Genomic DNA, 16,838 nt, shown 5'->3' with positions numbered 1-16,838 from the left:
GTTTGTGACATGTCGAGTTGATGATGGTGTGCACTGTTCACAAGGTGAACAAACGAGAGCTGCATTTTTTTTTAAAGTAACAAGACAGTCAATCTGTTTAACAATTAATGATTGAGCGAACGTGTCACGTATAGTTGCAAGAGTGGCGATCCTGTTGAATGATTGACTGGAAAATGTGCTCAGTTGATGACGTTTTGATTATCACCTAACATTTTTGTTGTCTGAAATAAAATCAGTTGTTTGTGATTCACATAGGAAAATGCTCCTTCCCTGATTTTACATTTTTATTCATTATAAGGCAAACATTGTATTTGTTTTCAGCTGTAGTTCCAACTTGCACTACCACTCTATACATGTTATGGGATCTTTTATTACAGCTACTTCACAGTTCATGAGCTGTGCATGAAATCTAAACTTTCAAATGCAACTATTTTCTATCTTAAAAGAGAACTGTAGAAAATCAAGAGTATATGTAATTACTATTTCAGCAGTCTTGCATCAAAGAAAGTGTTTATGGCATCACCTGGTGGAAATCCAGTGAGTTGCAGTTTAGTCCTTGTACTGTAAGTAAAAAAGGACAAATCAGCTTCCAAACTATTTAGTTGAATTGGCAACCAACACATATTCATTGAAAATAAATCTATGACAGCCTGACTGAAGAAGGTAACGTCAACAGTTCATTTCCTCCTAAGGGGATCAGTATGATTTTCACAGAGTTGAGAATTCCCCTGCTTTGGCTTCAGGTCAGTAGTTTTATAGTTGATCTGACAACAATTTCTATAGAAGCTAGAACAGAGGACTCCAACTGACGAAATGAGAAATGAGAGTCGGTGCGCTGTGACATTTCTCAGTTTTATGTTCATTTTTTTATTTTTTTATTTTTTTTAAAGCAATGAGAGCTGGGTGGGTTACAGCGATGTTACAATGCTGTGCTGCGTTAATAAAGAAATCAGTGCTTCAGATGAGCCTTTCTGAATGTTAAAGACCTGAAGGTGCAGAGTTACTTGGTATGGGTGTGGGGCTTAGAGTCCGGTCTTTGGTGCTAAGCAGTGGTTGAAAGCTCCTTTGATTGATGGTGTGTGACTAATGCTCAATGTTTGTGTTTTCTCTTCTCCCTTTGATAGGGACCAAAGGGAGATCAGGGGTTCAAGGTAAGAGCACCCTCTTGCTTCCTGCAGTGTGTGTTTACGCTCTTGAAAGTAAACTACAAAATTACAGCACAGAGAACTCAACTTTGGCTAAACTTTGGCACTGGCACTGGCACTGGCCTGGATCGGAATGACTTTTGTTCAGACGGCATTGTGAAGTCCCTGAAGACAATACGCCACTGTAGTCTTAATTTCTACTGCACAGTGTTCCAGCTAGTATGGATAGTTGAATCACTTTTATAGTAAACAAGCTTAGCTCTAGAAAGTATAATTTGGTGTTTTGGAAACAATGCCGCATCCTTTGATTCTCAGCTGTTTGGCGGTGTGATTAGACCTTGGCTAACCTCCACTAAGGCGCTAAGACACTTGCTCGATTCTAAGTAGCACGTGTGCCCTCTTTTGTTTAGTGTATGAATTATTTCTTCCTTAATGTCTGATGCGTAAAGTATGAAGCACATATCTCCTCCTGTCACTTTGTGTGAAGTGTGAAGAATCATTTGCTTTCAAGTCCTCAGGTTATTTCCTTCAGAGCAGTACTTTTCATGGAATGCTTCCACCAGCAGTTGAAAGGTGCTTTGTGGAATCACTCATTAAGAACCAGTAATTACTTTATCTCGATGAATGTTCGTAGTGCAGTGCCAATCAAAATACTGGAGAGAACTTCACAGTCCTATTCCTGTTTTACTCAAAGGGAATATTTTCATTTACAGAATAATCAGATCGTACGTCGGTAATGTTGGCCGCCCGTTAAATTTACACCTGCTGTAGCCCTCTAAAAAAAGCAAGACAAAAACAAAGCACTTAAAACATCAGATATGATCTTTTTATGAATCGGGTTTCTTTGTGTTTCTAAATCCACACAGAACGGCTTCTGAAAATATTTGCGCAGACGTCCACTTGCAAAAAAAAAAAAAATATGTGAAACGAAAGCCAGAGCCCTTATCTTCAGTTGGGGTGCAATGGGGAAAAGTTCGCGCGCAGTTCCTGTGTCTGGGCCTGACTTCAGCCCAGCAGAAAGCACTGTGGCCTCGCTCAATTCCCTCCGGCTCAGCTCCGATGTTAGATTCATTTTCCTTCTTCCACCCGTTCTCTGGACCACCTAGAAAGTCCGGCTCCTCAGCAGAGAGGCCAAAGTTTAAGCGGTGCAGGACTTCTTTTTTGGGAGGGGAGGGGTGGAGGTAGGGGGGGTCACCTCAGGGAGAATTACGAGTCCCTGACTGTTCCATGTTGTGACAAGAATCAGAGATTCCTTCCCTCCTTTGATTTCATCTCTGTCCTTTAAAACCCGCCTCATCTGCTGCTTAGGCGGGAAATGGATTATACTGCAAAATACTGAAATAAATTATATTTGTCAAAAGAAAAAAAATGCAGCTGAATTTCACAATATATTGGCAAATATTCAAATAAGATGTAAATCCTTATGTCTACAATATATTGCAATATATTCCATCGTATTCCAAGGGTGTCTCCAAATCACTGTGTTCCTGCAGGGAAGTGAAGGGGAAATGGGTCTGAAAGGAGAGAGAGGAGAAAAGGTAGAGTCTGTGTGCTGTGCAGGGAGTGGTGCCCTGTTTTCTGTGTGTGGATTTGGTGTGTGTCACTACTTGCATGGATGTGCTGTAAATGAGTAAAGCAGAATGCATCTCAACATTGTAGATCTTGGCTCATCTGGGGTAGTCATTTTAGAATGTTTAGTTGTCTTCATACTAAACCATTAAAGAGTTTGCCCTCGTCGGACATTGGTCAAATTTTCCAGGCCCCGTTTGCAAATATATTAATAAATTGCAAAGTGTGTTGTTTAATCATTTTTACAGCTCAAGTGCATTAGTAATAGTATTCACTTGAAGCTAAAAAAGCACCCAGTTAAAAAAAAAAAAAATCTGATATTTTGTGGAATATGCATATACACGCAGGTTAACTTACACGCATATAGCGGTAGTGTTGAAATGTCATGTTATTTGAGGAAGGAGACATGTGGAAATGTCCCATGCTACACACAGTACTGGGGCAAGTATGGAAACAAGGGTCTGGTTTTTTAATTAGTGACTAATACACCACCAGAGAGTGCGGTCCCCAGACCCCCCCCCCCCCCCCCCCCACCCCCCCAGACTCAGAGTGCGGGTACAATGGCGGGACCGTTATTGGCGAGCCAGCGGAGCGTTTGCGTTCACTTCCTGTTCCCGCAAGTTTCCCGCCAGCCAGAGCGGAGCGACCGCGAGCTCGGCCTGTCGCCATGGTGAGCGGAGGTGACCGCGGGTTTATCCCGTCGGGACCGAGGTAAATACAGCGTTAAGGAGCGGTGTGTCACGGGAGCCGTACCCACGGCGACAGGGACTTTGTGAACGCTTTTTAATAAAGAAAGAGGGCTTTCACAGACGAGACTTTTAATGCTATTCAAGTAAGAGTAATAGCCATGGTTCGCCAATGCCCTTTTAATTTCCTTTTAAACGCTGCCATTGTTCCTGCTTCAGCAAAACAGCATTTTAGGGCCTGTTATATTTCAGTATTACTAGACAAGCGACACCTTAGAGTTTTGTGAGTTAGTGGCCGCCGGTTGGTCGGTTTGTGCTTGTGAAATATTTTGATGTTATGCATCAGCATTAACTGTCGATGGCGAACTCCCCTTGGCCAGGATTGAATGGTCAGCGTTTTAACGAAACCTTTTAAAACCCACTTTACTGCGTGTTGCCGTGGACGATGGCTCTGTGAGCACTCCCTCTGATTGGGTAGGAGTGTGCAGGAGACAGAAAGGGGTATTGATGACAGTGTACAGTTTAGGAGGTCTGTTCTGGGAAGTAGATTTAACGTGCCTTTGAGCTGATGTAATAGTTTGTTATAGTAATAGCATGTGAAGGTTCGCTGGGTGCATCTGTAGAATTCATATATTAATTTTAAGGATGATGCACTATTCTGACCAGTAGCATTATTTTCTTTCTGCATATATCCTTGCCACTTCTCTCAGCAAGTCTAGATGAGTCCTCAAGAGAAATCTTCAGATTTCCAGAGTCCAGCTATGTTTTTAATCTCTTCAAATTGACTGTTTTTAAAGACTGCGATGGTTTCATGCTATGGCTGGCGATGGGCATTTTTCTGTGCTCATTAGTGTCCTCATCACAAACCTCAGGGTGAATCCATCTTGATTTCAGTCAAGATTCAGGCAACCGAATGGTACTGTACGTTAGCACAACGGTTATGTAAGGGCGCCCTCTACAGAATGGGAGGACTGCCAGCATCAAAATAGCAAACAGGGCAGTGACGACAGATATGGTGGATGTGCGGAATGGCGAGAGCCGTCGGGTAATGAGAGGATCAAAGGGTTCCTCTTCCTCTTCCTGTTTTCCGCATTCAGGCAGAATGGCGTTGCGATTGAACAGCGGCCATCCCCGCATCTCCTGATCCCTGCTTTGGGACGGGCGGGGGCCAAAACCCCTTTCATCTTCCGGGAACCTGAGACACATGATCCACCCCAATGGGATGGGGGGGGGGCTGCTGAGCTGACGCCCCGATTTAAAATGCCCGGGGGGCAAGCGGGCACCACTCTACCCTCTGAGTGGCACAAATGCGGCACCTGTCGCGGCATTTTAAAAAAATCCACTTGCTGCGCGTCGGATCCTGGCAGCTGCCCTGATCGTTTGCCCCTGAGCTGCCCTGACCAGCTGCCTGTGGGCGTCAGCATTCCAGTTGACCCGCCCCCTTTTGCCAGAGCAGGGAGGAGCCAGGAACTCTCTGAAGTTCCATTCCCCTACTGTAAATTAAATGAGCGGTTGTAAGGACTGAGAAGTCACTGTGGTCTTTTTTGGGAGCTCCTGAAAGAGGGAAAAGTCTTCATGCTGTATAGGTATTGGCACACAAATGAGATTTTCCTGCTCATGCAGATCTTACTAGGCCAGGCTGTCTTTTTCCCAGAAAGCAATCATTTTCCCATAAATATGAATGTAGTAAAACAAGTGAGTGTTGACCAACCTACTACGATTATTCTTAATCTTATCTCCTACAATTGCCAAGTAACTTAGCAGTTGGCTTTGAAATCAGAGTCGCATAGACTGAATTACACGTGCATGGCTTGTGTGTGGAGTGTGTATAGATGGTTGTGCCCTTTTATATTCACGGTTGTGTTTTTGGCTTTTGACTGGTCTGACCTAATTACTGCTCACCTTACGTGCAAAAACAAGTCATGCTTTATGTTGCATGATGTTCATTGTTTGAGTTAAATATGTTCACATTGGCAATCGCGGTTATTCCAAAATCAGTTCCTATTTATCTCAGAACGTAGCACACCTGAGATGAAAGGTCTTGCCATTTGATTTAATAGGCCCGGATTGGAAATGCAAATATTGCTGACTCTTTTTTTTTTTTTTTAGCAGTTATCCATTTTGAAATTTATATGGTGTGGCGCATCTGCGTCTCAATAAACGTCCGACCGAGAACGTTGCGAAGACAGCATGTCGCCTGCCGTTGCCGCAGCTGTGACCGTACATCAGTCTGCCCCTTAATAATGTCTGCAGTTTAACTGGAGGCAGCACAGAAACCTGAATTAAACGGCTGCCTCGCATTCTTTGCTATTCTTAGAAACCAATTTTGGGCAGTTAATCAGCCGGCAGCCAGTTCAGGGCCCTTGATGGGATGATAGTCTGTATAGTTCCGTGTTCAAGTGATTACCATCTGCTCCTAATGTCGTCAAAAGCGTTTTTTCAAAATGGGCGCTGGCTTATTGCGTCGTTGCACTTCTGGCTGAAAGCTGAAATGTCTTGTGCTGTCTAAATATTGTTTTCTCAGCATGTTGTTTATTTACTGTATACCAAATGAAATCTGTTCCAGAGCATGTGTGTACAAGTGTCCTTTCTAAAGAGTCATTTTTCAGATGCAGGCCCTAGATTTCTGTATTTTGTGTACAGCACGCTTGCCTTTTTTTAAACAGATGTCTTTGAAAAGGAGGCATGATCATGAGTTCTAGTCAATTGTAGCATGCGTGCAGGCAGCCAGACTGACTAGTGTTCTTTTTTAGCCATCAAAAGCTAAGGAAAACATTAAAGAGTTCCTGTTTTTATGTTAATTTACCGTTCTGTATCCTTGCCCACTATTTCTTTATATATGGGACTGTGTTGCATGCTAGTGCGTGTACATACAACACATATAACATAAGTACTTTGTGAAGACTTTGCTGTTTTTACTCACCACATGTGTTGGAAAGGGCTTTCATTCTCTTGCGTGTTTCTGTCTCTTTCTTTCTTGTCCTCCCCATCTGTGTTTTTGCCCTCTGGGCCACCGTAGGGACACCCAGGTTTTCCCGGTATTCCTGGTCGAAAGGTAAAGAGCTTGGTGTGAGGATTGCGGTTATCTGAAAAGTGCTTTGAATACGGTTTTATCATAACTGCACCATTGCAGGTGTAACACCTTAACCATTCCTCCTTTTGTTAAGGGTCAAGCTGGTATCCCCGGCATTCCTGGAAAGAGGGGATATAGGGTAGGCCTGGTTTGGGCATGTTGTTTCCGCTTCCATCGCACGTTTGTGATAAATACGACCACGTTTCCCATTTGCTTTACCCACCACAACATGACCGTGATAATGCATACAGGTGCGTCGGTGGAAATAGGCTAAATCTTCATCATTGGCCAAATTAAGATCCAGACCACAGTACACTTTGTAATTCTTTGTGATGAAATTAATTTCAGCAAACACTGAAAATTGGATTCTATAATTATAATCCTGTTGCATTTAATTTTCCAAAGTGCTCTGCATTAAGAGAAAGGACATTAAAAACCGAATGAGTCCCAGACCTCTGTACGAAACTCGGACTCTTCAGACTTCTTCAGCTGCTTCTGAGTTTTGTTTGGCTCAAAGTTCAATGCTTTCATTTCTCTGAAAATCTGGTGCCAGTCATGTGACTCATGTCTATGTACTGAGCAATATGGAGGTTTCAGGGTCTGCAGGAACGTGGATATTTTTGTGCAGGGAGTCTCTTCAGCCCTGTTCAGACTGCATAAAATGGATTCAGACTGCATAAAAATGTCCTTTCCTGTTGCTTGTCATGTGTCATGGGACTCGGTGTGTTTCAGAATAATCTGAAATGTATCATTTGGATTGCTTTGAATTTTCAATGGTGTATTTGTTAGAAACCATGTATAATACACCTGAGTTGAAGCTTCTTTTGATTGCTGTTGTGCTGGAGTGTTTCACTTGATTACTTTGTGCATTAAGTGATGCATTAAACCTAAAAGTGTGTGTCTGCATATTCGTGAATAATTACATCATTTTAGCTACTAGCTAAAGCAGTGATCAACTTCAAGATTTTTGTCATCTATACCAAAATATGGAGAATGTTTTCTGTGGATATATTGTGGCCTTCTCCATGCCATACTACATGCTACACATGCTGCACTAACATTGGGAATTAGAAGTTAAAAAATTTGATCTAATTTCTTATTGTCACAGGGTGACAAGGGGGAGCCCAGTACAGGAGGAGTTGGAATCAAAGGGGAACCGGGCCTGCCCGGGCCTCCAGGACCGCTGGGGCCCAAGGTACACTGCACGGCCTTCAGTGTGCTCACCACAACTCTGACTTACAGAGCCCTAAAGCACCACAACTCTGACTTACAGGGCCCTAAAGCAGGCCTGGCCTACAGATCCCTAAAGCAGGCCTGGCCTACAGGGCCCTAACCAGGCCTGGCCTACAGGGCCATAACCCAGGCCTGGCCTACAAGGCCCTAAAGCAGGCCTGGCGTACAGGGCCCTAAAGCAGGCCTGGCCTACAGGGCCCTAACCAGGCCTGGCCTACAGGGCCAAAACGCCTTATAGGGACGTAACCCAGATGTAACAAATATCTCCTTTTCAATTCCCAGGGTGACAAAGGCGATGCAGGTGTAACGGTAAGCAATGGACTTTTGCCATTTTGTCATTCTAGATTACGCGCGTCCTATTGGACGGCCCCTTCCATTGAGCAGTGGTCTTTATGTTTATGTTCAATATGAAGAAATGTATGGTCTTTTTATTGTTGCTGTTGTGAGCGAACATCGCTCATAATTATTGAAATATAAAACTCAGATGCAAGAAACGGTTTTCTCTTTGATTGGTTGGTAGGGGGTGACAGGACCAGAGGGGCCAGCTGGGCCAAGAGTAAGTGAAGTCCATATATACAGTATATACGTATTTTAAAAATAAATATCATTCCAATATATAATCACACTGACATTTCTTTTCACCTTTGCAGGGTCCTCCTGGTCCAATGGGCGAACCAGGGAAATCTGAAACTATCGACTACAATGGCAATTTCAATGACAAATTCTTGGTTTGTTGAATTTTTATTACTTTTTTTCCCACTGTAGAATATTTTAAATACAGTTTGCATATGGATTTTCATTAATATTTTTGGTCATTTTTCTTTTCAGGATATTCACAACGTGCCTCTGATGGTAAGAATTAGCCTGCCTGCACATGCAGTTCAATTCTAAATATAGCAATACATAAATATAGCAGCGATATGACATGAGTTCACTGGTTAGCCTTTTAACAATGTGGCAGTGGTGATGCATTGCAATGAAAACAATGCAAACGCAGCAAAGGTCCATCTAGAAACCGTACAACAGCCCACTAGCAGTCCAACTGTCATGGCTGATGATCTGCCAGTGCTTTACAAAGGCACTCCAAAGCATTATAAGAGAAAGCTAATTAGTTGGTGAATGGTCTTGCCAGTGCCACCTCTGCTGTTGTGCCACATTGTTAATAATATGACTCTCCTTTTGCTCGTCTGCCAAGGGTCCCCCTGGACTACCTGGGCCTCCTGGGACACCTGGTACAAAGGTATGGGCATCTGAATATTTACATCCTTGCATGTGTGCACTCAACAGCTGTTTCTATGCTGGTTAATTGTATTTTTCCATGCTTTGTATAACATATAATTGACCCCCAAGCTGAGTACAAATATTGCTGTGGGAGCATCTCTAAGAATTGGACTCCAAGGAAAATACAGGTTCCTTCTTAAATGGCATACCTGAGGAACAACATTGTGCTTATCCTTACAAATAGATGCCCCTTAAACAACCTGCAATCATTCAACTGCGATATTGTCCAAGTTATTTGTAGTTTAGGTTGCTATTTGTAGCCCAATTGGTAAATTCCCGCTTAAAATATTTGTTCCCTCTAGGGTGAAGTTGGATTGCCAGGCCCCCCCGGTCATGATGGTGAAAAGGTATATTATTTATTCTCCGGGATGTTTCTACGAAAACGGATTCACTCCAGTAATGCGCTTTTGGGAGACTCATGATCTAATGGTCTCCTATATCTACAGTTAATTGGTTAATTGGCAAAGTCCCGTAGTTTTGGTGTAGAACACTGGCTTCTATCTTTTATGGTAGCAATCTTGGGTATTGTTTAGGTTTTTTTCCTTTGCTCAGAATTAGTGTGGTTTCCAGTGCTCTAAGTGTTCTTGTGATGGTGATGATTATGATGATGATGACAATGTTCTTTATCACAGGAGTGATGCTGGTGGGAATGGTGACGTGTGGTAACCGTGGAAACAAAGAGGTTGTTTATTCCTTCTTCCACCAGGGTCCCCGCGGAAAGCCGGGAGACACGGGGCCAGCGGGTCCTCCAGGCCCCGAGGGGCCCAGAGGGGAAGGAGGCGTCACGGGCTTCCCCGGGCCGAAGGGCGACAAGGGGGACGCGGGCCCCGCTGGATCGCCCGTGAGTGGTTTCGGGAAACGTATCGCGGTAGCATCGCGCCGCTCTCTGCCCAAAGAGCGCCGCGGCACTGTAATTAAACACCGAGACGGGGCTGAGCGCGTCGAGCACTTTGAACCGCCCTCAAATTACAGACCCGGCATCGGCGGTGACCTGGAGCACGTCAGAAGTCCTAAGGGGGATTTAACGTGGGATATGTAGTTTTTGATGAACAGCCCAAGCTTTTGCTCAGTCCTTTTGATCTTTGACGGGGTTCCAAGTCTTGAGAGCTCTGGAATTACGCACTCGCACACTTACCAGTATTAACTTTGAATAGAGTGTCTAAAATAAGTAAACAATGGATATCCTCACGCATGCACTAATCCACACGAGTGCGCAGATCGCTCATTCACTTTAAATGGAATGGTTTTATTTTATGAACGAAAAACCATTTGGATTTCGGTACCAAAAAGAAACATGAAACAGAAACCATCCACAGTGTTTCAGACATGACGTGGTCTTGTGTGCAAAGGTTTTATTATATCATATTATATGCAGAACTGTGTACTGTATGACTGTGAGAGGGTCGGGCAACATTGCGTCCTTTAATTTAAGATATTTCCATTTTTCATCATTTTTATTCTTCAGTCCCTTGAGGGAGTTTGAGATGCACGAGACTCAATTAAAAAAAACATTTAATGCCTGGATGGACTGAAGTTGTGATTGGATCATTAACATTTCTTCCACTGCCTTGTGAATTTGGAAACCAACTGCTCGTTTTGACATGTGAATGTCCCAATTATACAAATTACTGTTATTTGAATCAACCGTGCAAGTTTCCAAATTGAGCGACACTGCCCATATGTGTAATCCGCATTTCCCACTTCCTTGTGTCTGTAGGGATTAGATGGCCCTACTGGTGAAAAGGGCGTGGCGGGCCCACCTGGTCCCATTGGATTACCAGGCTCAATGGTACGCAATGGTGCCCCTCTGTGATGCTGTCTGTGCCAGAGAAGGGTTGTCTCGTGTTGTCCTCATTTTCACCTTCGCTGGAATTAGTTCTCTTTTTGGAATTGCGAGCGTTGTTGTAACATTTTGCCCATGTGACTCTCCCTACCTCAGGGTCAAAAGGGGGAAGCAGGAGAGAAGGGTGGGAGGCCAGACATGGTGAGGATCTTTTGGCCTTTTGGTTTTTTTTTTTTGTTTTTGGTTGAAAATGAAACACGGCCTTGTGCCTAGGGATGGCACTGCATAGAGGATCATTCGAATATCTGGCCATGATGTAAAAAAAAAATTGTTTTCATCATCATTCAAATGCTTGCTAATGGGAAAAGCAAGAGGCTATCCCAGTTTTATTATGATAATAATGACAATCATCAATGATATTCATCCATATTGGTACCCAAAGAATGTTGGTTAGTGTATCAATTGACCTGGGATGCCACATCCCATGTACATATAGTAAGCGCCAAAATTTATGACACCATAACCATTTACTTCATAACTGAGGGGACTCATTGGTGCAATCATAATTAATTATGATATTGTACAATTGACTGTTCTGGTAGGACCCAAATCCACTGGCAGTACAGACCTTTAAAAAGACAATGGTACCGGTTAGCTTGATGCTAAATCTTTATGAGTACTGAAACAGATATGGAAGGTTCACTTGTTAATATTAAGGATCTCATCTTCTGTTTTGTGCAGGTCCATGGGCCCCCTGGGCCTCCAGGACCACTAGGACCAGCTGGCCCCGTGGTAAGTGCAAACTGGAGGTGGAGTAGCAGCTCCCCCCCCCAAGCAAACATGGTGTTTGGTGGAGGACCTCACGTTTCCCAACATGCTCAAGTTTTTGCATATCTGAAAGCTATACAATTGGCCTATATGAGCTGGACACTCTTAAAGTCACTTCCCAGTCACTGTAGCGTTTCTAGACCAAGGGACCAGATATCGGAGATCAGCACCTGTTTTAATAGGCTATGTTGTGATATACAGAGTAGCCCTGGTGCTAAGCTGCTTGGATAGTACCTAACTAAACTTATTCATGTGATTCTCAGGGATCTCCAGGACTTCCAGGGCCAAAGGTAAGAAGTAACAAGAGCCACTTTTGCTCCAGAGCAATGGATGAATCATCTCAACTGTTAAACCGAGAGCACTCCCTTCTTAAGATGAATAAGCATTTCCCAAAATGAGAGAAAGCACAGTGTCAGCAGTCCCTCTGGTCTGTCAGGTACCTGCAGTGGGCCTGCAGCTGGCTGCAGCAGCTGCGCAAACTGTGCAGTTCCTCTGGAGCAGTAATGGTGCAGCACAGCTGCTGGACTGCAGAGCGAATAGAAGCGACGTGCTAGTCTGTGCCCTCTCTGATTCATGGAGGAAGTTGCCATGATGGGACAGATGCCTATGTTTAAAACATGCCTACGTGAAAATGGAAGAACTACAAAAATGGTGGACACACAGGTTTCCAAGTTATTTTATGCACTTTCAGTGGCAGTTCACTAAAAAATACAGTTTTACTGAGAACCCCAGTATTTGGAGTAGCAGCAACAATTTAGGTGCTGCAAAGATTAATTTGTGCCATATTTTTCATTGAATTGAAAAGCTGTATTGAATTGAAAAGCTATCGTAGAAAACAAACTCCTCATTTGTTTTAGGGGGAGCCAGGTATTGGCATCAAGGGGGAGAAAGGAGGACTTGGACTGAAGGGAGAAAAAGGAGATAGGGGCCATCTTGGGCTGCCCGTGAGTATCCATTTTGGTTCTTCATCCCAGCTTTCAGTTGGCCCCACCTCACAATAGGGCCTCTACTTAATGTATCGCTGATTTGCTGCAAGATCAAATACAGGCCAAAGTCTTGTGAAGCACTGCTGTCACAATCTCAACAGCAAAGAGTGCTTTTGACAAATCCCAGGATTAGCCATTTCGATTTTGAAGGTCTTTTGCAAGGGACATTCTGGGGGGGAAAATCATGTTTGTTTTATTTACATTTTTTCTTGGTGTTATTTATTTTATTTTACTTTTTGGACTAATTCTCTCTCATGCTTCAATTATTTTTGAGAATACCAGGGAGATTTCACCTAAAAGATGAGGCAAGGAACCTGAGACAATTATTTAATGTGCTTGGAAACAAAGCTGAGTTTGTTAGGGTTCCCAGAAACCCTAACAAAGCATTTAAACCACAGGGAACGTTTTCAGAGTTCAATGTAACATGCATGTTACGAACACTTTCCCAGTATTGAATATTCGCACACATCCGCCATTTAAAAAGTGCTAGATCTGCTGTGCTGCTGAACTAAAGCTCAGCATAAGGCTGAGAGAGCAGCAGAACCAAAACTGCAGATGTGTAGTCGCATTCTAGCAATTATTATTACTGTTATTATTTTTTTATTACTATTATTACTTAGCTGACAGACTAATTTCCAGGTATAGTCCCTGGGAAACTAAGATTAGACTTGCAGCAATAAGGCTACTGGTTTGAAACCCAGGGCGTGTAGTGCTGTTGCTCTCTTTAACAGGGTACTTCATTTCGAATGGCTTCAATGTCAGTGTCCATGTCCAGCTAAGAGGATGTCATCTGTGTAGTGTGAAGCAAATTAATATTATTAAAATAACTGTAATAGCTTTGAATCTCTGTGTGTAAATTTATAACTATGATGAATGGTTTATGTGTGTGTCTGTGTGTGTGTGTGTGTGTGTGTGTTTGGGTTTGGGGGGAGGGTCCTGTATTTGTGTGTGTGATGTAGTGTGTAGTAGCATGCTATGAGAGGAGCTAAAGGTGAATCTAAGGGATTTTCCTTTCCTAACTTCTGGTTTTATCATTGTGGTGTCAAAGGTCTTTGATAAACATGTACTAGCCACATCATCAATGGCACAGTAACTCCTTTTAAATGGGTCAGAATGAGCATAGGAATGTTTTTTTTTTTCTACTCAGCACTTAATTGGTGAATTTAAAGCAGTGGATTACACAGTTTACCCACCTCACCTGGTTTCTTGGGCTTAAAATCGTTGCAGATTTCATGTTGAAAACACACAAAAAAAAACTAAAAATTTGACCACTGGATCGGAGTACAAATCGATATGATCCACCCGTCCAGCCGTGTGGAAATACACAAACAAATCAGCTGTGTGTTTTGAAAGGAGTTACTGTCGATTTCCCATACCATCACAATGCCATCACCCCCTTCCTCCTCCTCATCAAAACTGGATTTTTTTTTGGAGTCCCACAAGTCACTGCTTCACTCACCTCCATCTCAACCCCCACCCCCAACACCCCCCCACCCCCCACTCCCCCCGTCCTCCCCCCGCCCATCTCTCCTCTCCGCTCCCTAACTGTGTACATGCTGTCCAGGGGGCTCATGGTCTAGACGGCAGGCCGGGTCCAGTGGTGAGTGGCTCACAATCCCATACCTCGCACGCCCACTCCCCTCCCCCAACCAAAACCTCTCTCTCTCTCTTTCCTCTCCTCCACCCCCTCCCTCTGCTGCCTGGCTGCCTGTCTGTCTGCGTGCATGTCAGTCTGCCTGTCTTCCCGACAGTTTGGTCTGTCCGAGTCCCTGTTCACTGGGGGGACTCTATACGTCTGACTCTATGGACACACTCTCTATGGAGATGCATTGGCATGGTCTACTTCCATCTCTGGGAGCACCTTGGTATCTATTAGTTTGTAGAAAATGACATCTGTACTCTGCGTTTAAGTTGAACATAAGCATTAAGTGGTTTCCAGTTCCTCATAACAAAAAGCTGGAAACACGATGTACTCAATTAGCTCATAAAAGCAAATTATTTAAATCGAATCCAGTAGCCTAATTTGGTGTTCCCAAAGTTGGAACTCTTTGCCTTTGCAGGTCCATTCAAGATGTGTGTGTCTCTTTTGTTATTTACTTGACATCAGCAGTTTAAAGCTTTTGACCTCTGACCTTTGCGATGACCCATAAGCGGAGCATGCTGGGATACGTCTGCATGTTCAAAGTATACGTTGTGTTAACACCATGCCAAATATACGCCTGAGGAGCAATGTTAAGAACAGTGGTAAAATGTTACTATTCTGTCATTGATTTCTGTCAACAGCAAGGAGAAACCAGGGCAAGTTTTATTTAATTATGTTTGGCTTAAGGTCAACAAGTCTGAAAACCCCCAGTAAATGTATAATCTTCCTCCAGCCTGTATAAGCGTACAGCAAACAAAAATGTTGCAAAATATAAATCTACCAATCTGGGGAGGGGGTGGGGTGGTATTGGGAGATTAACTGTGGTGCAGCTCAAACTGCTGTGGATCACAGGAAAAGCGCCTCCAGTATTAATCAAAAACACTTGGCAGAACCCAAACTGAAGCTTGTTAACCTGCAGTATAGTTTTTTTTTTATACTGAAATATTCCTCCATATATTTCCCTCTAAAGCTCCACTGTTCAGATGCTAGCATTTCTGCCGAGGTCATTTTTCGGGCGTTCTCTCTTTTGATTTTCACAGGGTCTTGTAGGACCGGTTGGGGTTCCAGGGCCAGCAGGACCAAAGGGGGAGAGGGTGAGAACAAGATGGCGGACGCAGCACTGAACACGTGTTGCATCTCAGCGTTTCTTCTTCTGTCAACATACAGAACTGTGCACAAGGGCCTCGGCCCTGTCCCCATATTTACAGCTGCTAGATTCCATTACTTGCACAACTGTTTAAAGTTAATCGTCAGTAAAGCACACTTCACTTGCACGTACACACACACACGCACACACACACATATATACTGTATATATATATATATATTACTAAATGGTAAATGGACTGCATTTATATAGCGCTTTTATCCAAAGCGCTTTACAATTGATGCCTCTCATTCGCCAGAGCAGTTAGGGGTTAGGTGTCTTGCTGAAGGACACTTCGACATGCCCAGGGCGGGGTTTGAACCGGCAACCCTCCGACTGCCAGACAATCGGTCTTACCTCCTGAGCTATGTCGCCCCTACTATCTGTATTATTTTTGTACATTCTCAATAGACACCTTATACTGTCCTCTTATCTCTGATGTAGGGTATCAAAGGTGATACAGGATTTCCAGGACCAATCGGGCCACAAGGCCTCCCTGTAAGTCCCGCCTCATTATCGTAATGACCAGAAACACCTGAACATTAGACATTATAACAATACAGAAGAATTATTTTTTTAAATCAATGCATGCAACGCATGATTTCTGCAAGATGCCGCCCCCATTATTCCAGTGCAAATGGCTATAGCTAAATGAGGCTTCAGGGGTCACAAATAGCAGTAATGCAACTTTTATTAGCAACAGCCACATGGTCTACTGTTGTGTTCATATTTAAACGTAATTACAGTTACAAATGTGTTATTATTGCTTTCTTCAAGGGTATAGAAGGACCACATGGACTGAAAGGAAACCGGGTAAGATAAAATATGCATTCTTCTTTAAAATTTAACTCTTTCCTGGAGAGCAATGTTATTGTTCATTCAAGTGAATCAATAACGTGGTAACTAAAAAATGATGACTGAAATACAGTTAATCCCCCATGCTCCTAATATTGCATTTTATGAGAGGCTTATCTGTATGTTTATATGGGATAGGTTCTTGATTTTAAAGTTAAGGTCTGACATATCTGAAAGACATTTTAAAGTAAGAATTTAATACTTACTGCATAATTTTCATTTTTTGCATTAGCTGTTACTTGTAGATCATTATTTTTATTCACTTGTTCACCTTTAGGGACTGCCTAAAGTCAGTTTATGATTGGCTTCGTTTGAAATTAATATCTTTTGTACATTAATTTGCTCTGTTCAGCATGTTGGCATAGGTCTTGAGAAATGAATGGGAGCATAGTGGATTTGACTATTTTATTCAGTAACAAGTAATAAATCTGAATTTATTTTAATTAAAGAGGACTGATGACATCAGTAGTGGCCATTCCTTTGTTGGTAAATTGTAGTACTGGTCCTGAGATCATATGAAGATATGGGATGGGCTCCAATTCCCAAAAAAAGGATCTACTAGTTGTGTGTAAGAGTACAAATAGTAGAGCCTTTTCTAAGGAGTTGCAGC

General features: G+C 43.0%; 1 protein-coding gene across 17 annotated transcripts in view; it reads left to right on the top strand.

The window, feature by feature from the left end:
• col13a1 (collagen, type XIII, alpha 1) overlaps window positions 1-16,838 on the top strand; it is a 101,029-nt gene that overhangs the window by 75,830 nt on the left and 8,361 nt on the right. For 13 of the 17 annotated variants that reach the window (XM_035400383.1, XM_035400387.1, XM_035400390.1 and 10 more), the window contains 18 exons: window positions 1,125-1,151; window positions 7,582-7,668; window positions 7,989-8,015; window positions 8,227-8,262; window positions 8,357-8,434; window positions 8,535-8,558; window positions 8,902-8,946; window positions 9,290-9,334; window positions 9,694-9,828; window positions 10,705-10,776; window positions 10,927-10,971; window positions 11,512-11,562; window positions 11,862-11,888; window positions 12,456-12,542; window positions 14,149-14,184; window positions 15,267-15,320; window positions 15,818-15,871; window positions 16,151-16,186. In XM_035400383.1, coding sequence (XP_035256274.1) covers window positions 1,125-1,151; window positions 7,582-7,668; window positions 7,989-8,015; window positions 8,227-8,262; window positions 8,357-8,434; window positions 8,535-8,558; window positions 8,902-8,946; window positions 9,290-9,334; window positions 9,694-9,828; window positions 10,705-10,776; window positions 10,927-10,971; window positions 11,512-11,562; window positions 11,862-11,888; window positions 12,456-12,542; window positions 14,149-14,184; window positions 15,267-15,320; window positions 15,818-15,871; window positions 16,151-16,186 — 966 coding nt within the window. The remainder of the gene's footprint in view (window positions 1-1,124; window positions 1,152-7,581; window positions 7,669-7,988; window positions 8,016-8,226; window positions 8,263-8,356; window positions 8,435-8,534; window positions 8,559-8,901; window positions 8,947-9,289; window positions 9,335-9,693; window positions 9,829-10,704; window positions 10,777-10,926; window positions 10,972-11,511; window positions 11,563-11,861; window positions 11,889-12,455; window positions 12,543-14,148; window positions 14,185-15,266; window positions 15,321-15,817; window positions 15,872-16,150; window positions 16,187-16,838) is intronic. The other 4 variants (XM_035400395.1, XM_035400396.1, XM_035400393.1 and 1 more) reach the window with 3 other exon arrangements.

The sequence above is a fragment of the Anguilla anguilla genome, chromosome 18, assembly GCF_013347855.1.
Source record: "Anguilla anguilla isolate fAngAng1 chromosome 18, fAngAng1.pri, whole genome shotgun sequence".
Classification (NCBI taxonomy): Eukaryota; Metazoa; Chordata; class Actinopteri; order Anguilliformes; family Anguillidae; genus Anguilla; species Anguilla anguilla.
Note: the sequence above shows the minus strand (reverse complement) of the source record. Positions and strands in the feature narration are given on the sequence as shown.